At 32.7% G+C, this 22,500-nt stretch overlaps 1 protein-coding gene and 1 long non-coding RNA gene across 3 annotated transcripts in view; one reads left to right on the top strand and one right to left on the bottom strand.

Annotated features, from left to right (window-relative positions):
* Nucleotides 1-22,500, bottom strand: part of gad1b (glutamate decarboxylase 1b) — a 60,135-nt gene that overhangs the window by 32,729 nt on the left and 4,906 nt on the right. The window contains exons 3-6 of one of the 2 annotated variants that reach the window (XM_061891438.1): nucleotides 21,489-21,545; nucleotides 18,763-18,897; nucleotides 6,701-6,943; nucleotides 3,033-3,123 (exon numbers count right to left, since the gene is read on the bottom strand). In XM_061891438.1, the coding sequence (XP_061747422.1) occupies nucleotides 3,033-3,123; nucleotides 6,701-6,943; nucleotides 18,763-18,897; nucleotides 21,489-21,545 (526 nt within the window). The remainder of the gene's footprint in view (nucleotides 1-3,032; nucleotides 3,124-6,700; nucleotides 6,944-18,762; nucleotides 18,898-21,488; nucleotides 21,546-22,500) is intronic. The other variant, XM_061891439.1, reaches the window with a different exon arrangement.
* LOC133545661 (uncharacterized) overlaps nucleotides 366-22,500 on the top strand; it is a 43,231-nt gene continuing 21,096 nt past the window's right edge. Inside the window, exon 1 of the long non-coding RNA XR_009804902.1 lies at nucleotides 366-771. This is a non-coding gene — a long non-coding RNA (uncharacterized LOC133545661). The remainder of the gene's footprint in view (nucleotides 772-22,500) is intronic.

The raw sequence follows: 22,500 nt of genomic DNA, 5'->3' as shown, positions 1-22,500 counted from the left end.
ATATGACTAACCCCGTGACCCGCAACATCACGCCCCCCATCCACCCCCCCACCCCCACCCCCAACCCCCGCGCCTACCCCAAGCCTCCACGACGGGGCGAGGGAGGTACAATGGAGCCGCGGCGGCCACTTTCCACAGTGTGACGCCTCAGGACATTGTGTGACAGTGTGGTGGGTCCCAGCTGGCCTATCTGCCAAGACCAGCTCACAATGAGCGCGCAGTCAATGGAGCGGAAACCCTTAACTCCGTATCTGGGACAGCCAGAACCGGGGGAAGAGGCGGATCATATCATGACTTAATGAGTTGAGAAATGGGATAAATGGAGTGCTTGATTGTCCCTACTTTGATATTTTATCCCTCAGCCGATGACAGCTGCATATTCACTATTTGCATCGTTGTCTTTGACCATTTTGGCCCGTATCACGATTATCCTCAGTGATAAATAACCGCTTGTCATGTGATCAATACACCCATCCAGATTATCGGATCTCAGGCGGATTTGCTTGGCATTTTAGCAACTTCATTACAAATGATTTTCCTGTAACTAAAGTCAAGTTGACATAAATTGAAGTGAGAATGAATTCAGTTTTTTTCCCCCCATTTATAGTAAAGCGCCACTATTTACCCGTATTTTCCAGACCATAGGGCGCACCGGATTATAAGGCCTACCGATCTATTTCCGATCTTTTTTCATATATGTCAAACCGTGGACTTTGGGGTTTGGATTGTTCTTCCGATGCAAAGGAAAGTTGGCACGAGCAAGACGTGAATGTAAGTACATATTTATTCTTAAACATTATAACTAACCAAAAGGCAAACAAAAGGCGCGCACAGTGGCGGAGAACAAACTTGACTACTAAAAACAAAAACTTGCACAAAGGCATGACTATGGACAAAAGAACAAAAGACACTAACTGTGGCATTTAAACAAACCAAAAACTTACGTGGCATGGGCAGGAGGGATTAAAAAGCATGGCATGGCATGAAGGATGTATGAGTAAAGTCGCCAGGCTGACCACCGGGCAACTACAGGTTTAAATAGTAGTTATGATAAGTGAAAACAGGTGTGAGACATGAGGACAGGGGCGTGACATGAGGACAAGGTGAAAACTAATGAGTTGCTATGGTTATAAGACAAACAAGGAAGTGCAGGAACAAGAACTGAATGTCCAAAAAACAAAACCAAACATGACCAAAACAAAACATGATCCCATAGACCTGACAATATATAAGCTGCACTGTATTATAAGGCGCATTGAAGAAGTCTTATTATTATAATTTCTTTCTAAATGTAAAACACTTCCTCGTGGTCTACATAACATGCCAAATATTTTATTTATTTTCAAGCCCTCGAGTCACAGAAAAACTGTTCTGTTCATTTCTTCAATCCGCAAATTTTCCTTTAATATTTTTGTTTAAAAAAAAAAAGTAAAAAAAATAAAAATGTTTTTAAAGCCCTCTAGCCATAAAAAACAGTATATTTTTTGAGGGGTAAAGAAAAATATTTATTTAAAAAATGTAAGCAATATGACTAAAAAATATTGCAACATATATGTATATTTTTGGGGAGGAAAAATAATTAAATATTTTTACACACACACACACAAAAAAGAAAGTATTCATTCCCTCTAGCTGCCCAATTTTCTTTTAATATTTTTGGTTCCGAAAAAAATTTAAGTTTTTAAAAATTGTTTTTAAAGCCGTCTAGCCATAGTAAACAGTATATTTTGGGGGGGGGGGGTTATTATTTTTTTTTTTAATTAAGCAATATTTTTTATGACTATATATATATATATATATATATATATATATATTTAAATTAAGCAATATTTTTATGACTATATATATATATATATATATATATATATATATATATACACACACATAAAAAGTGTTCACTCCCTCTACTGTAGCTGCAAAATTTTCCTTGAATATTTTTGGATGATTATTATTTTTTTTTTCATAAAAATGTTTTTCAATCCCTGTAGCCACAGAAAACAGTAACATATTTATTTAAAAAAAATCAAGCAATCATTTTTATGACCAAAAAAAATATATATAGATGTATACAGTATATTTTTTGGGGGAGAGGCAAAAAACTTAATATTTTTACAAAAAAAAAAAAAAAATAACAAAACAAAAAAAAAAATTCTCTATATTTGCACAATTTTCCCTTCATATTTTTGGTAAAAAATTTAAAAAATAAAAAAACTTTTATTTTTTAAGCCCTCTGGCCACAGAAAATCAGTATTTTCTTTTTACTTTTATACAGTAATTTTAATTTTAATTGAATATAATTTTAACAGAAAAGTGCAAGCATGTCTTCAAAAAATAAAACACAAATGTTCTTTAAGCCTTCTAGCCACAGAAAACAATTTACCAAAAATTACAACAACAAAAGGAAGCTGATTCCGTCTACCTGCACAATTTTACCAACATATTTTTGGTAAAAAATTTAAAAAAAAAAACAAAAACAAATGTTTTTTTCAAGCCCTCTGGCCACAGAAAACCAGCATATTTTAAATTTTTATACAGCAATTTTAATTTTAATTTAATATCATTTTCCCAGTAAAGTGCAAGCATGTCTTCATTCTGACAAGACACTAGCAATATTATTTAAGTAGGGTTTTTATTTTTATACTGTAATTTTAATTCAAAACATATTACAACTACACTACTTTTTCAAAAAAAAGTGCAAGCATTTCTTCATCCTGACAAGACACGAGTGCAAAATGTGAGCGTGCATTGTCGGTGGAGTGAGAATGTGAAGTTGATGTGGTTCATGCCCTCTATCAGCCCACGCCTCCATGTAACTGTGACCCTGCGATCAATATGCAATCTAACCAGCCCTCGGGCTGCCAGCACTGAGATGCACGGTGCAGCGCAGTGGCTGCCAACCTTCTATCAATTCTCTACAGGGGCGACAAAAAAAAAAAAAAAAAAAGTAACATTTACACAAACTGACAAGTGGCCTACAAAGAGCACGTTCTGTTACGGCATGCTGCGTCAAAAAAGACGACTAGATGACTCACATGTTGGTGTTGGCGGTGGAGGTGAGCCACTCCCCGGCAAGGCCGATGATGTCCAGGCCTGAGGACAACTGGTTGAAGAAGCGGGGGTGACCTGAAGGAGGAACAAAAAAAAAAAGGTGCGAGGCATATTTTAGTGATAGCGGGATCCCCGGGGGTAATCAAACCTAAATAGATTGTGGCAGCGCTCTGTTAACAAGGTTGAACGTACGACAAGCGTTTAGACTCCAAGGTCCCGTGCACGCTCAGAACGCCTCCGGCCTGAAAGCTGCCGTGGATATAAATGTTCTGCTAGTCCTTTTCCAGCAGGTTTCACTGTCGTTGCCAACATGCTCAGCCTTCCCGGTAAGGTCTATTCAGGTGTACTGGAGAGGAGGCTACGCCGGATTCAGGAGGAACAGTGTGGTTTCATCCTGGTCGTGGAACTGTGGACCAGCTCTATACTTTCGGCCGAGTCCTTGAGGGTGCATGGGAGTTTGCCCAACCAGTCTACATGTGGTTTGTAGACTTGGAGAAGGCATTCGGAAGGTCCGTGGGGAGTGCTCAGAGAGTATGGGGTATCGGACTGTCTGATTGTGGCGATCCGTTCCCTGTATGATCAGTGTCAGAGCTTGGTCCGCATTGCCGGCAGTAAGTCGGACCCGTTTCCAGAGAGGGTTGGACTCCGCCAAGGCTGCCCTTTGTCACTGATTCTGTTCAAAATTTTTATGGACAGAGTTTCTAGGCGCAGTCAAGGCGTTTGGTGGCTGCGGGATTAGGTCTCTGCTTTTGCAGATGATGTGGCTTCATCTGGCCAGGATCTCCAGCTCTCACTGGATCGGTTCGCAGCCGAGTGCGAAGCGACCGGGATGAGAATCAGCACCTCCAAGTCCGAGTCCATGGTTCTCGCCCGGAAAAAGGTGGAGTGACATCTCCGGGTTGGGGAGGAGACCCTGCCCCAAGTGGAGGAGTTCCAGTACCTAGGAGTCTTGTTCACGAGTGGGGGAAGAGTGGATGGTGAGATCGACAGGCGGATCGGTGCGGCGTCTTCAGTAATGCGGACGTTGTACCGATCAGTTGTGGTAAAGAAGGAGCTGAGCCGGAGGGCAAAGCTCTCGATTTACCGGTCGATCTACGCTCCCATCCTCACCTACGGTCATGAGCTTTGGGTTATGACCAAAAGGACAAGATCACGGGTACAAGCGGCCGAAATGAGTTTCCTCCACCGGGTGGCGGGTCTCTCCCTTAGAGATAGGGTGAGAAGCTCTGCCATCCGGGAGGAACTCAAAGTAAAGCCACTGTTCCTTCACATCGAGCGGAGCCAGATGAGGATGCCACCCGAACGCCTCCCTAGGGAGGTGTTTAGGGCACGTCCAACCGGTAGGAGGCCACGGGGAAGACCCAGGACACGTTGGGAAGACTATGTCTCCCGGCTGGCCTGGGAACGCCTCGGGATCCCCCGGGAAGAGCTGGACGAAGGCGGAACTGCATCAAAAAGCGTTATAAAATAACAGTGTGAGGGGCGTGGCCTGCGGACCTGCAGCAAAGTGGAATGCGCCGGGACCGGCTTCGAGATTAGCGACAGGTCCGCACGCCACGCCCTTCATTAACAGATTTACAGCACATCGAAAAATGGCCGATATGAAAGGGAGTCGATGGGGGACCAAAGCGTCCTGGGGAACTCCAATGTATACTCACGTGTTGAACATGTGACTTACCTATAAGATTAATATCGACGGCTAAATCTGAAGTTGATCCCACGATTTAATCGTTGAAAGAAACACTCCTTCCCCCTCGAGCTGTCCTGGATGAACTGAAATTATTATTTTTTACCGACCATTTTGGATCTTGCAAAGCGTACTTCTTCTTCTTACTCGTCGTCACCATGTTTCGTATTCGTTCTTCTGCTTCGTCTCTGTTGTGTTTTTTTGGACATTACTACTTGCCGTCGTTTTGAAGCAATGCATGATGGAAATCCGGATGTTGTGTGTCTTAATGTGTATTAACGGAGTAAACAAACGCTGAGAAATAGCACCGTGCTTGCCTACTTTATGGTTTATAGATAAAGCTATGGATAACGGAGACATATATAGCAGTCTCCTTTTTTAGGTGAGAGAGGACGCTAAAGGCAGTGCCTTTAAGTCACGCCCCCAATATTGTTGTCCGAGTGGAAATCTGGAGAAATTCGGGAGAATTGTTGCCCTGGGAGATTTTCGGGAGGGGCAGTGAAATTCGGGAATATCCTGGGAAAATCGGGAGTGTTGGTAAGCATGTCTACAGTTCTGAGGCCGGTTGGATGTCCTGCCAAATTCTCAGAAATGCCTTTGGAGACAGTTTGTGGTAGAGAAATGAACATTCGATTCACAGGCAACAGCTCTGGTGGACATTCCTGCAGTCGTGTCACAAACTGATCATCATCGCTCTAGAGTACACTACTGAACTGGGGTCTTATGGCCACTTATGTGGACACTTATTGTTAGAATAATTATGTATATATTATCACACTTAAGTATGCTTAAAGTCCGTTGCTTTAGTTATCAGCTACTGTGCTCAAGTTAGACTTTTTCTAATCTATGCAAGGACAAAACTTCTTGTCTGAGGTGGTGGCCTCAGCCGCAGATGTTATCTTTTTTTTAGCCCGCTAACAGTCGAGGACTTCAAGGACCTCAACGAACACAAGATGACAGCACGCGGACGATACAGAGACTTCAAGGACCTCAACGAAGATAAGACGACAACACGCGGACGAAGCGGGGACAAGGCGAAATCACCAGGCCCCCGGCTCATTCCATCACGTACTGTGCGTCCTGGACCTGCTTTGCATAATATATGTGACCACTCCTTTTAGAGGCGGAGTCAGTGATGTTGACTATGGAACTCTGAACAAAAAGAGAGACGCGGGAGCTGAACCTTAGAGGGCAGGGCGAGACTGTGACAAAGTGTTCAGCGCCATACGTTCTCCTCATGAGCTATATTGAACTCTGTCTCTGCATGATTCCTTGCTTCTTGTCTGTTTAATAGATGTCGTCAGTGTTTGAACCTGACATCTTCTGCCAACTGGTGGTGCCGGAAAAGTATAACATACAATGGAATTTAGGGAGAAAAGGTGTAAAAAAAAAAGAAATAGCATGGCACTAAACATGAAGTACACATTTGTGTACTTATGGACTAAGTAGATCATATCAAAAGATGATTCTTTAGTTTTTATTCTAATTAGGGTCCGATAAGTCCAAATAGCAAAGAGAAATCAAAAAAGCATGTAAACCCCCCACCCCCACACCCCTGCCCCCCTAAAAGGGAGAAAATGGATGGATGGATGGATGTAATAAGAGGTTCAAACCTCCCTGCTGTACAGTATTGTGGTTTCAGCACCACGGACAGCTCCCGGGTGCTCCTCACCTGTGCTTGGGCTGGCGAGCAAACCCGAGTTAAATGCGAGGACGCGGACGTGCGGGATAAATCCCACGGGACAGTTTAGGCGCCGTAACGTTTTAACCGCTGCAAACAGGCCGTGTCAAGCCGCCCTCAGGCAACACTTGCTTTAATAAGTCGGATGAGCGAGCAGGAGGAGGGCGTCATTACCATGGGGGCGGTAAATATAGCCATGGGGCTGCAAGCAGATCCCGGGTGTTGAAATTGTGTTAATACGTTCCCAAACATGGACTGTAAAATATATGTTTTTGTCCCCTTACCGGTACGGACGCCATATTTGAGCGTGTCCCTGCAGTCCACCAGGATCTGCTCCAGGGACTCGGGCTGGTCGGACAGCTCCAGGTTGAAGCCCTCCATGCCCTCCAGGAGCTGATGTGGGTGGTGGAAGTCCAGCACCTTGGTGGAGCGGTCGAAGGTCTTCTTCACGTAGTTGGTGAGGATGTCGACCACCTCCAGCAAAAACTGCATGGTCGGCTCTTCTCCGTTTTTGGCGGGCAGCAAGTCTGGGGAAGGGCGAATGGTAGACACCTTTGACAGTTTTTTTTACGTTTATGAAGGGGTCATTAATTAGAAATCTAATATTTTCATAGAACATACTCAACTTTATTATTGTGAACACTATGAGAGCCCTTTAAAGAAGAAATAACATTTTGGTCAAGTTATGAAGGGGTCATTAATTAGAAACCAAATATTTTTCTAGAACATACTTAAACTTTATTATTGTGAACGTTATGGGAGCCCTTTAAAGAAGAAATAAAATTTTTTGGTCTGTTTATGAAGGGGTCATTAATTAGAAATCAAATATTTTCATAGAACATACTCAACTTTCTTATTTTGAACACTATGAGAGCCCTTCAAAGAAGAAATAACATATTTTGGTCTGTTTATGAAGGGGTCATTAATTGGAAATCAAATATTTTCATAGAACATACTCAACTTTATTATTGTGAACGTTATGGGAGCCCTTTAAAGAAGAAATAACATATTTTAGTCTGTTTATGAAGGGGTCATTAATTAGAAATCTGATATTTTCCTAGAACATACTCAACTTTATTATTGTGAACGTTATGAGAGCCCTTTAAAGAAGAAACAACATATTTCGGTCTGTTTATGAAGGGGTCATTAATTAGAAATCTAATATTTTCATAGAACATACTCGACTTTATTATTGTGACCATTATGAGAGCCCTTTAAAGAAGAAATAACATTTTGGTCAAGTTATGAAGGGGTCATTAATTAGAAACCAAATATTTTTCTAGAATATACTTAAACTTTATTATTGTGAATGTTATGTGAGCCCTTTAAAGAAGAAATAACATTTTTTGGTCTGTTTATGAAGGGGTCATTAATTAGAAATCTAATATTTTCATAGAACATACTCAACTTTATTATTGTGAACACTATGAGAGCCCTTCAAAGAAGAAATAACATATTTTGGTCTGTTTATGAAGGGGTCATTAATTAGAAATCTAATATTTTCATAGAACATACTCGACTTTATTATTGTGACCATTATGAGAGCCCTTTAAAGAAGAAATAACATATTTTTGTCTGTTTATGAAGGGGTCATTAATTAGAAATCTAATATTTTCATTGAACATACTCAACTTTATTATTGTGAACACTATGAGAGCCCTTTAAAGAAGAAATAACATATTTTGGTCTGTTAATGAAGGGGTCACTAATTATAAATCGAATATTTTCCTAGAACATACTCAACTTTATTATTGTCAACATTATGAGAGCCCTTTAAAGAAGAAATAACATATTTTGGTCTGTTTATGAAGAGGTCACTAATTATAAATCGAATATTTTCCTAGAACATACTCAACTTTATTATTGTGACCATTATGAGAGCCCTTTAAAGATGAAATAACATATTTCGGTCTGTTTATGAAGGGGTCATTAATTAGAAATCTAATATTTTCATAGAACATACTCGACTTTATTATTGTGACCATTATGAGAGCCCTTTAAAGAAGAAATAACATTTTGGTCAAGTTATGAAGGGGTCATTAATTAGAAACCAAATATTTTTCTAGAATATACTTAAACTTTATTATTGTGAATGTTATGTGAGCCCTTTAAAGAAGAAATAACATTTTTTGGTCTGTTTATGAAGGGGTCATTAATTAGAAATCAAATATTTTCATAGAACATACTCAACTTTATTATTGTGAACACTATGAGAGCCCTTTAAAGTAGAAATAACATATTTTTGTCTGTTTATGAAGGGGTCATTAATTAGAAATCTAATATTTTCATAGAACATACTCGACTTTATTATTGTGACCATTATGAGAGCCCTTTAAAGAAGAAATAACATATTTTTGTCTGTTTATGAAGGGGTCATTAATTAGAAATCTAATATTTTCATTGAACATACTCAACTTTATTATTGTGAACACTATGAGAGCCCTTTAAAGAAGAAATAACATATTTTGGTCTGTTAATGAAGGGGTCACTAATTATAAATCGAATATTTTCCTAGAACATACTCAACTTTATTATTGTCAACATTATGAGAGCCCTTTAAAGAAGAAATAACATATTTTGGTCTGTTTATGAAGGGGTCACTAATTATAAATCGAATATTTTCCTAGAACATACTCAACTTTATTATTGTGACCATTATGAGAGCCCTTTAAAGATGAAATAACATATTTCGGTCTGTTTATGAAGGGGTCATTAATTAGAAATCTAATATTTTCATAGAACATACTCGACTTTATTATTGTGACCATTATGAGAGCCCTTTAAAGAAGAAATAACATTTTGGTCAAGTTATGAAGGGGTCATTAATTAGAAACCAAATATTTTTCTAGAATATACTTAAACTTTATTATTGTGAATGTTATGTGAGCCCTTTAAAGAAGAAATAACATTTTTTGGTCTGTTTATGAAGGGGTCATTAATTAGAAATCAAATATTTTCATAGAACATACTCAACTTTATTATTGTGAACACTATGAGAGCCCTTTAAAGAAGAAATAACATATTTTTGTCTGTTTATGAAGGGGTCATTAATTAGAAATCTAATATTTTCATAGAACATACTCGACTTTATTATTGTGACCATTATGAGAGCCCTTTAAAGAAGAAATAACATATTTCGGTTGTTTATGAAGGGGTCATTAATTAGAAATTTAATGTTTTCATAGAACATACTCAACTTTATTATTGTGACCATTATGAGAGCCCTTTAAAGATGAAATAACATATTTCGGTCTGTTTATGAAGGGGTCATTAATTAGAAATCTAATATTTTCATAGAACATACTCAACTTTATTATTGTGACCATTATGAGAGCCCTTTAAAGAAGAAATAACATATTTCGGTCTGTTTATGAAGGGGTCATTAATTAGAAATCTAATATTTTCCTAGAACATACTCAACTTTATTATTGTGACCATTATGAGAGCCCTTTAAAGAAGAAATAACATATTTTGGTCAAGTTATGAAGGGGTCACTAATTATAAATCTAATATTTTCCTAGAACATACTCAACTTTATTATTGTGACCATTATGAGAGCCCTTTAAAGAAGAAATAACATATTTTGGTCTGTTTATGAAGGGGTCACTAATTATAAATCGAATATTTTCCTAGAAAATACTCAAATTTATTATTGTGAACATTATGAGAGCCCTATAAACAAGGAATAACACATTTTGGACACTTTTAGTCCAATATGGTAATGCTGCCTGGGGCTGAGCCAATCAGGGGCCACGATACACGCTGTGATTAATCACAACAAATATATCACATTAATCACCAGGAAAATTAAACACAATTGATAGAATGAAAGACAATTATATTATTAAAACACATTTTTTTTTCTTAATAATATGGTATTATTAAATCAGAATTAAAACCATCAAAAATAGCTAGTTAACTTGTGCGATTAGTCACAAAAATTACCATATTAAATGCTAAGAAGATTAATCACCAATTATATATTGAAAAATGATTACATCATTATTTAAAATGGGTTTCTTCTTAACAATATGGCATTAATTGTGTTTTAATTAGTGCTGGCAAAAATAAGAAGTTAACTCATGTGATTAATCACAACAAATATCACATCTATCAGCAGGCAAATTAATCACAAATTATATAAGGAAAGACAATTATATAAATTAAAAAAAATGTTTCTTCTTAATAATGAGGTATCATTGTATCAGAATTAGAACTGTCAAAAATAACGAGTTAACTCATGTGATTAATCACAAACAATACCACGTTATTTGCTAAGAAGATTAATCGCATATTATATAATGAAAGATAATAATATTATTATTTAAAATGATTTTTTCTTAATAATCGTCAGACTTGGACTATGAGGTGGTTGGTTTTTTCCGAGGCAAAGGAAAGTTGGCACGAGCAAGACGTGAATGTAAGTACATCCTTTATTTCTTAAACGAACAAACTACAAAAAGGAAGCAAACAAAAGGCGCGCTCGAGGGTGGAAGTACAAAACTTGGCTATACAACAAAAACTAGCACTATGGCATGACTATGAACAACAACAACAACAAAAACTCAATAACTGACATAAAAAAAACCACCAAAAACTTACGTGGAATGGAAAGGAAGGAAACTATGGCATAAAGGGAGTTGAGGTAAAGTCACCAGGCTGACCACCTGGCAACCACAGGTTTAAATAATGGACGTGATTAGTGCAAACAGGTGTGAGACATGAGGACAAGGTGAAAACTAATGAGTTGCTATGGTGAAAAAAACAGGAACTGATTGTTCAAAATGAAAAAAGTAAAAACCGAACATGACCAAAACAAAACATGATCCCATAGACGTGACAATAATATGGTATTCATAATGTTATAATAAGGGGTGGTAAAAAATGATGAGTTAACTCGTGTGATTAATCACAAAAAATATCACATGAATCACCAGGCAAATTCATCACAAATGATATAATGAAAGACAAATATATCATTATTTTAAATGTTTTTTTTCTTCTTAATAATAAGGTATTATTATATCAGATTTAGAACTGTCAAAAATTGTGAGTTAACTTGTGCGATTAATCAGAAATGATCAAATACCCAAGAGCATTGATAATTTAGGTCTATTTAAACATTTTCATGATTGGAAATGTGAACAATTTTTGGAGAATATGTTTTGTTTTTTTAGGAAAAATACCTCTCAAAAATAATTAGAGACGGTGATGATATTTGTTGTAATTAATCAAATGAGTTAACTCGTTATTATTAATCTTATCAAGAAGAAAACCATTTAAAATAATGATGTGATCATATTTCACCATATAATTGGTGATTAATCTTGGAAACAAATAAATGGAAACAAAATGGAAAAATATTACAATACGGAAAAAAAAGAAAGCAACAATGCGAATAAAAATATGACAGTAAAATAAGAATATAACAAGAGAAACTATAGGCAGTCTTAAACTTAATCTTCTTAGTAATTCATGTGATATTTGTTGTGATTAATCACATGAGTTAACATGTTTTTTGACGGCCCTGATTATAACATTATTAATATCATATTATTAAAAACGAAAACATTTTAAATAATGATTTAGTTATGTTTCATTAGATAATTGGTGATTAATCTTCTTAGCAATTAATGTGGTGATTTTTGTGATTAATCACGCGAGTTAACTCGCTATTTTTGACGGTTCTAATTCTGATATAACAACACCATATTTTTAAGACGAAAAAAAAACAACATTCAAAATAATTATAAAATTGTCTTACGTTATATCATTTGTGATTAATTTGCATGGTGATTAATGTGAAATATGTTGTGATTAATCACATGAGTTAACTCGTTATTATTAAGAAGAATACAACATTTTAAGTCATGATTTGATTATCTTTCATTATATAATTGTTGATGAAGCCTCTTACCAATTAATGTGACAATTTAAGTGATTAATCACACGAGTTAACCCGCTATTTTTGAAGTTCTAATTCTGAAATAATACTATATTATGAAGAAGAAAAACATTTAACCATGATCTAATTGTCTTTCAGTATATGTGATTAATGCAGTATTTTTTTTGTGATTAATCCCATCAATTAACTCATTATTTTCACAGCCCTAATTATAGCAAAATTCACGTTTTATTATTAAGAAGACAGCCCTAATTATGACATAATTAATGCCATATTATTAAACAGAAAACCATTTAAAATAATTATATAATCACATTTCATTATATAATTAGTGATTAATCTTTTTAGCAATTAATGTGGTGATTTTTGTGATTAATCACACGAGTTAACTCGCTATTTTTTGACATTTCTAATTCTGATATAACAATACCACATTATGAAACATTTATCTGATTGTATTTCAGTATATCACTTGTTATTAATGCAGTATTTTTTCTAATTATCAATGAACTCATTATTTTGACAGCCCTAATTATAGCAAAATTCACGTTTTTATTAGTAAGAAAAAAAACATTTAAATTCATTAAATAATTTGTGATTAATCGGCGCATTGCCGTATTTTTTTGTAATAATCCAATATTTTTGACAGCCCCATTTATTCATGTTATATTATTATGAAGAAAAACATTTAACCAGGATCTAATTGTCTTTCAGTATATGTGATTAATGCAGTATTTTTTGGGTGATTAATCCCATCAATTAACTCATTATTTTGACAGCCCTAATTATAGCAAAATTCACGTTTTATTATTAAGAAGACAGCCCTAATTATAACATAATTAATGCCATATTATTAAGAAGAAAACCATTTAAAATAATTATATAATCACATTTCATTATATAATTAGTGATTAATCTTTTTAGCAATTAATGTGGGGATTTTTGTGATTAATCACACGAGTTAACTCGCTATTTTTTGACATTTCTAATTCTGATATAACAATACCACATTATGAAACATTTATCTGATTGTCTTTCAGTTTGTTATTAATGCAGTATTTTTTCTAATTATCAATGAACTCATTATTTTGACAGCCCTAATTATAGCAAAATTCACGTTTTTATTAGTAGTAAAAAAACACATTTAAATTCATTAAATAATTTGTGATTAATCCACACATTCCCGTATTTTTTTGTAATAATCCAATATTTTTGACAGCCCCATTTATTCATGTAATATTATTATGAAGAAAAACATTTAACCAGGATCTAATTGTCTTTCAGTATATGTGATTAATGCAGTATTTTTTGGTGATTAATCCCATCGATTAACTCATTATTTTGACAGCCCTAATTATAGCAAAATTCCCGTTTTATTATTAAGAAGAAAGCCCTAATTATAACATGATTAATGCCATATTATTAAGAAAAAAACCATTTAAAATAATTATATAATCACATTTCATTATATAATTGGTGATTAATCTTCTTAGCAATTAATGTGGGGATTTTTGTGATTAATCACACGAGTTAACTCGCTATTTTTGACAGTACTAATTCTGATATAACAATACCACATTATGAAACATTTATCTGATTGTCTTTCAGTTTGTTATTAATGCAGTATTTTTTTAATTATCAATTAACTCATTATTTTGACAGCCCTAATTATAGCAAAATTCACATTTTTATTAGTAAGAAAAAAAACCATTTAAATTCATTAAATAATTTGTGATTAATCGGCGCTTTGTCGTATTTTTTTGTAATAATCCAATATTTTTGACAGCCCCATTTATTCATGTTATATTATTATGAAGAAAAACATTTAACCATGATCTAATTGTCTTTCAGTATATGTGATTAATGCAGTATTTTTTTTGGTGATTAATCTAATCAATTAACTAATTATTTTCACAGCCCTAATTATAGCAAAATTCACGTTTTATTATTAAGAAGACAGCCCTAATTATGACATGATTCATGCCATATTATTAAGAAGAAAACCATTTAAAATAATTATATAATCACATTTCATTATATAATTGGTGATTAATCTTTTTAGCAATTAATGTGGTGATTTTTGTGATTAATCACACGAGTTAACTCGCTATTTTTTGACATTTCTAATTCCGATATAACAATACCACATTATGAAACATTTATCTGATTGTCTTTCAGTATATCACTTGTTATTAATGCAGTATTTTTTCTAATTATCAATGAACTCATTATTTTGACAGCCCTAATTATAGCAAAATTCACGTTTTTATTAGTAAGAAAAAAACACATTTAAATTCATTAAATAATTTGTGATTAATCTGCGCATTGTCGTATTTTTTTGTAATAATCCAATATTTTTGACAGCCCCATTTATTCATGTTATATTATTATGAAGAAAAACATTTAACCATGATCTAATTGTCTTTCAGTATATGTGATTAATGCAGTATTTTTTGGTGATTAATCCCATCAATTAACTCATTATTTTGACAGCCCTAATTATAGCAAAATTCCCGTTTTATTATTAAGAAGACAGCCCTAATTATGACATAATTAATACCATATTATTAAAAAGAAAACCATTTAAAATAATCATAAAATCCAATTTCATTATATAATTAGTGATTAATCTTTTTAGCAATTAATGTGGTGATTTTTGTGATTAATCACACAAGTTAACTCGCAATTTTTGACGGTTCTAATTCTGATATAACAATACCACATTATGAAACATTTATCTGATTGTCTTTCAGTTTGTTATTAATGCAGTATTTTTTTAATTAACAATTAACTCATTATTTTGACAGCCCTAATTACAGCAAAATTCCTGTTTTATTATTAAGCGGACAGGCCTAATTATAACATAATCAATGCCATATTATTAGGAAGAAATCAATTTAAAAATAATTATATAATCACATTTCATTATATAATTGGTGATTAATCTTATAGCAATTAATGTGGGGATTTTTGTGATTAATCACACGAGTTAACTCGCTATTTTTGACAGCTCTAATTCTGATATAACAATATCACATTATGAAACATTTATCTGATTGTCTTTCAGTTTGTTATTAATGCAGTATTTTTTTTAATCAATTAACTCATTATTTTGACAGCCCTAATTATAGCAAAATTCACGTTTTCATTATTAAGAATTTTTTTTTAAATTCATTAAATAATTTGTCATTAATCTGCGCATCGCCGTATTTTTTTCTAATAATCCAATATTTTATTATAACATAATTAATGCCATATTACTAAGAAGAAAACCATTAAAATAATTATATAATCACATTTCATTATATAATTGGTGATTAATCTTTTTAGCAATTAATGTGGTGATTTTTGTGATTAATCACACGAGTTAACTCGCTATTTTTTGACATTTCTAATTCTGATATAACAATACCACACTATGAAACATTTATCTGATCTTTCAGTATATAATTTGTTATTATTGCAGTATTTTTTATTTATCAATTAACTCATTATTTTGACAGCCCTAATTATAGCAAAATTCACGTTTTTATTAGTAAGAAAAAAAACATTTAAATTCATTAAATAATTTGTGATTAATCTGCGCATTGCCATATTTTTTTGTAATAATCCAATATTTTTGACAGCCCCATTTATTCATGTTATATTATTATGAAGAAAAACATTTAACCAGGATCTAATTGTCTTTCAGTATATGTGATTAATGCAGTATTTTTATGGTGATTAATCTAATCAATTAACTAATTATTTTCACAGCCCTAATTATAGCAAAATTCACGTTTTATTATTAAGAAGACAGCCCTAATTATGACATAATTAATACCATATTATTAAAAAGAAAACCATTTAAAATAATCATAAAATCCAATTTCATTATATAATTGGTGATTAATCTTTTTAGCAATTAATGTGGTGATTTTTGTGATTAATCACACGAGTTAACTCGCTATTTTTGACGGTTCTAATTCTGATATAACAATACCACATTATGAAACATTTATCTGACTGTCTTTCAGTTTGTTATTAATGCAGTATTTTTTTAATGATCAATTAACTCATTATTTTGACAGCCCTAATTATAGCAAAATTCACATTTTTATTATTAAGATTTTTTTTTTAATTCCTTGAATAATTTGTGATTAATCTGCGCATCGCCATATTTTTTTCTAATAATCCAATATTTTATTATAACATAATTAATGCCATATTACTAAGAAGAAAACCATTAAAATAATTATATAATCACATTTCATTATATAATTGGTGATTAATCTTTTTAGCAATTAATGTGGGGATTTTTGTGATTAATCACACGAGTTAACTCGCTATTTTTGACGGTTCTAATTCTGATATAACAATACCACATTATGAAACATTTATCTGATTGTCTTTCAGTTTGTTATTAATGCAGTATTTTTTAAATGATCAATTAACTCATTATTTTGACAGCCCTAATTATAGCAAAATTCACGTTTTTATTACTAAGAAAAAAAACCATTTAAATTCATTAAATAATTTGTGATTAATCGGCGCTTTGTCGTATTTTTTTGTAATAATCCAATATTTTTGACAGCCCCATTTATTCATGTAATATTATTATGAAGAAAAACATTTAACCATGATCTAATTGTCTTTCAGTATATGTGATTAATGCAGTATTTTTTTTGTGATTAATCCCATCAATTAACTCATTATTTTCACAGCCCTAATTATAGCAAAATTCCTGTTTTATTATTAAGAAGACAGCCCTAATTATAACATGATTAATGCCATATTATTAAGAAGAAAACCATTTAAAATAATTATATAATCACATTTCATTATATAATTGGTGATTAATCTTTTTAGCAATTAATGTGGGGATTTTTGTGATTAATCACACGAGTTAACTCGCTATTTTTTGACATTTCTAATTCTGATATAACAATACCACATTATGAAACATTTATCTGATTGTCTTTCAGTTTGTTATTAATGCAGTATTTTTTTAATTATCAATTAACTCATTATTTTGACAGCCCTAATTATAGCAAAATTCACATTTTTATTAGTAAGAAAAAAAACCATTTAAATTCATTAAATAATTTGTGATTAATCGGCGCTTTGTCGTATTTTTTTGTAATAATCCAATATTTTTGACAGCCCCATTTATTCATGTAATATTATTATGAAGAAAAACATTTAACCATGATCTAATTGTCTTTCAGTATATGTGATTAATGCAGTATTTTTTTTGTGATTAATCCCATCAATTAACTCATTATTTTCACAGCCCTAATTATAGCAAAATTCCTGTTTTATTATTAAGAAGACAGCCCTAATTATAACATGATTAATGCCATATTATTAAGAAGAAAACCATTTAAAATAATTATATAATCACATTTCATTATATAATTGGTGATTAATCTTTTTAGCAATTAATGTGGGGATTTTTGTGATTAATCACACGAGTTAACTCGCTATTTTTTGACATTTCTAATTCTGATATAACAATACCACATTATGAAACATTTATCTGATTGTCTTTCAGTATATCATTTGTTATTATTGCAGTATTTTTTATTCATCAATGAACTCATTATTTTGACAGCCCTAATTATAGCAAAATTCACGTTTTTATTAGTAAGAAAAAAAACATTTAAATTCATTAAATAATTTGTGATTAATCGGCGCTTTGTCGTATTTTTTTGTAATAATCCAATATTTTTGACAGCCCCATTTATTCATGTTATATTATTATGAAGAAAAACATTTAACCATGATCTAATTGTCTTTCAGTATATGTGATTAATGCAGTATTTTTTGGTGATTAATCTAATCAATTAACTAATTATTTTCACAGCCCTAATTATAGCAAAATTCACGTTTTATTATTAAGAAGACAGCCCTAATTATGACATAATTAATGCCATATTATTAGGAAGAAATCAATTTAAAAATAATTATATAATCACATTTCATTATATAATTGGTGATTAATCTTTTTAGCAATTAATGTGGGGATTTTTGTGATTAATCACACGAGTTAACTCGCTATTTTTGACAGCTCTAATTCTGATATAACAATGCCACATTATGAAAAATGTATCTGATTGTCTTTCAGTTTGTTATTAATGCAGTATTTTTTAAATCAATTGACTCATTATTTTGACAGCCCTAATTATAGCAAAATTCACGCTTTTATTATTAAGAATTTTTTTTAAATTCAATAAATAATTTGTGATTAATCTGCACATCGCCGTATTTTTTTGTAATAATCCAATATTTTATTCACGTTATAATATTAAGAATTAAAAAAATAAAATTTTTTCATGGCCTCTGATTGGCTGGGAGTAATCACATGGTTATGCATCCTTGCCTTACAAAAGGTGCAATATTTGTAATGTCTGATGCACTTATATGATGATGATGATGATGATGATGGTGCATGGTTCTCACCCCGGGCGAACAGGTTGGAAAAGTCGGTCTCGGTGCGTCGGAACCGGGCGTCCCGGTCACTGTTGTCGCAGGACAGCAGGTTCTTCTGCCCCAGCCTCCCTTTCTCCTCCAGGCTGTTGTTCTTCTGCAGGAACCCTAAAGTGTTGCAGGGGGACGTGTCACCAAACATCTCCATCCCCTACGCATGCGCAAATATTTATAATAATAATAACAAAAACAAAAAAATAATAGTTATTGTGTCAGCGTTGCATCATTAAGACTATTTCCCATGGAGGCCTATATATAGAATAGACCACACCCCCTCCTATTGCGCGACACGCCCACAAAGTGGGTTTAATGAAGAATCCCCGGAACATGACCTTATATGGTCCTGCACGCTGATTGGTTCTGGTGGGGGGGGGGAAAAAAAGGCCTCACAAGGCCTGCGAGCAAAAATAACCCAATATTTCGCGTTCTTGCTTGGATCGTGCGTGTGAAAAAAAACATTTTCCGTGAAGGAAAGTGGAAAAGACAGGTTTGTGTCCTGCGGGCGTCATCGCGGCCAAGGGGGGGGGGGCGAATGTCCATGTCCACTGACCTTCAGAAGACGAAAACCCACTCTGACACTTTCCCTCCCCGGCTGGGTTGAGATCCTGCACGCATGCGCACAACCACGCACGGACTATCAGCCAGAAGGTGCGCATATACACGAATATTTTTTTTAATTATTATTATTATTATTTTTTTAAAACACTCAATTTTGTGCAGAATTAACTAATTTTAGAATTCCACCAAAAATAAAAAAAAGCAGACTTTTGCATGATTAATCGCTCTGTTGGAGTGGAAAAATCACAGTTTGCCCCCAAGGCCTCCCCATGGCTAAAAAACCCTCATGTTTTTCGTAGATCTAGAGACAATTTAATACTTACAACATTTTGTTTTTGTTTGTTTTTGTTGGTGTTTGTATCCAGCGACACTTTTCTGTTTGTTGGGGATTTTTTATTTTTGGTGTGACCTTGTTTTTTTTATTCTTTTAGTCAGTTATTGTGATTGTCTATCTGCTTGTGGTGAAGAATCGTTACCCCACTGGGACTGAAATGTTGGACGAAGGGTGTTAGTATTTTACTGGTATTATTTTTCGATAATTTAAAAAAAAAAAGTATTTTTTATTTATTTTATTTTGAAATTTATTGGGGCGGGGCGGACAAAAAAACAAAACAAAAAAGTGGCTGTTTTCTCAGTGCCTGTATTATAATTTCCATATTAAATGAATAAATAAATATTATTAAAAAATAAAAAATAAATACAAATAAATAAATCATTTGATGTGAGGTGTACACACATAATTTTGGATTTGTTTTGGGGTTGTATGATTAATAACATAGTTAAATTAAAGAGACTATTGGACAAACTCACTGTTAATAAACCGCTCCACCTAATTCAATTATTTTTTTATTATTATTCAGTGACACTTCTCTGTATGTATTCCATCCATCCATCCATTTTCTACCGCTTATTCCCTTTCAGGGTCGCGGGGGGGACTGGCGCCTATCTCAGCTACAATCGGGCGGAAGGCGGGTATGTATTTAATTTAATTTAATTTATTTTGTTTTGTTTTAGTCAGTGACACTTATATGTATGTTTTTGATTGTATTCATATTTAATGAAATGTAATTCAAATTTTGTTTGATTTAACTTAATTCAATTTAATATATTTAATTACATACAATTTAAATTAATTGATTTAAATTTAATTGTATTTAATTTAATTTGACTTTATTTTTGGGGGGAAAGGGAAAAAAAAGTGTCTGTTTTCTCAGTACCTGTATTATGCTTAATATTATTAAAAAAATAAAAATACATACAAATAGATACATTATGTAATCTGAGGGGCACACAAACAATTTTGGATTTGTTTTGGGGTTGCATGATTAGTGACATAGCTAAATTAAAGAGACTATAGGACAAACTCACTGTTGACAATAAACCTCTCCACTTCCCTCAATTCTTTTTTTTTTGTTTTGTTCAGTGACACTTCTCTGTATGTATTTAATTTAATTTTATTTTATTTTATCTTATTTTATTTTATTTTATTTTATTTAATTGTATTTACTTTAATGTCATTTTATTTTATTAAATTTAATTTGTTTTGTTTTATTCAGTGACACTTATCTGTATATTTTTCATTTTATTCTTATTTAATTTAATGTAATTCAATTTTTATTTAATTTAAATTAATTCAATTTAATTCATTTAATGAAATACAATTTATTTTAATTTAGTTGTATTTAATTTCATTTTATTTTTTTGGGGGGGGGAAGGGGAAAAACGTCTATCTAATGACTTAATACATTTTATATTTGAAAAAAAAAAAAATAATAATAATTTAAATATATTCTTAGGGGTACACAAAAACAATTTGACATGACCTGGAGTTGCATAATTAGTTTCATCGCTAAATTAAAGACACTATATGACACATGTGAACCTTTCCACTTTCACCAATTTTTATGTATTTTGTTTTTAATTCAGTGGCACTTAACTGCATGTTTTGAATGTCATTCTTAATACATTTAATTTAATTTAATTTATTTAAATTTAATTTAAATTTATTTTATTTATGTTTATTTAATTAAATATTTTGGGGGGGGGGGCAAGGGAAAAAAAGTGTCTGTTTTCTCAGTACCTGTATAAAAAAAATATCATATATATATATATACATATCTGTATACAAAAAAAAAACTTACCACAAATCTTCATGCCCAGTTTCCGTGTGCATCCATGCACCCACGCATACTCGTTGGCTAAAACAGAATATATATATATATTTTTTTATATATTTTTGAAGTGGAATAGTGACGTGGAATGTGCGTGCAAAGCCGGCCGAGCACAGCAGGAGAAGCAGCGGCGGAAGTGCGCGTGAAACATGGCAACAAGCAAGAAGGTTTTTATGGCGCACTTTGGGGAAAAAAAACTAAATATATACATATATACATATATATATATGAAATGAATTGTGCATTTATTTACGTTATTATACTGATTGTTTTTGTGATGATTCTATTTTCTGATGTTTTCAATTATTATATATATTATTTGACATGCCTCATGTTAATTTGAGTCTGACAAACATAAAGGGGGTGCATTGTAGGGGGGGTGGGGGGGTGGGGGGGTGGGGGGTCGATCCAAATAGCGACAATGGAGATGCCAAATCGGATTATCAGTCTGTTTTGATGTTGTTATCATCATATCCAGGGCAGGCTTTTGACTTTGTTGTGACTTATGTGATAGGATGATTTTGTTGTTGGTGTGTTCATTTGTCACATTTACTGTTCACTTTTTTCGTTCCTATAATATTTGCCCTTATTCCGATTATAGACGAGATCGTTGAATTAAAGATTAAACCTGAGGGTCCCCAAACTATGGCCCGCGGGCTGGATACAGCGTCCAACATCCGACCCAAGTTAAAATATATATATATATATATATATATATATATATATATATATATATATATATATATATATATATATATAAACTGTGACTATACATATATATATATATATATATATATATATATATATATATACTGTAGATAGTCACATATATACACACACATATATATATACATATGTATGTATGTATATATATATATATATATATATATATATATATATATATATATATATATATATATATATATATATATATGTCTTAATTGAATTATCCAGAGAATAGTGCTCGATACCGTGGTAGAGC

This window comes from Nerophis ophidion, linkage group LG28, assembly GCF_033978795.1.
Source record: "Nerophis ophidion isolate RoL-2023_Sa linkage group LG28, RoL_Noph_v1.0, whole genome shotgun sequence".
Taxonomy (NCBI): Eukaryota; Metazoa; Chordata; class Actinopteri; order Syngnathiformes; family Syngnathidae; genus Nerophis; species Nerophis ophidion.
Note: the sequence above shows the minus strand (reverse complement) of the source record. Positions and strands in the feature narration are given on the sequence as shown.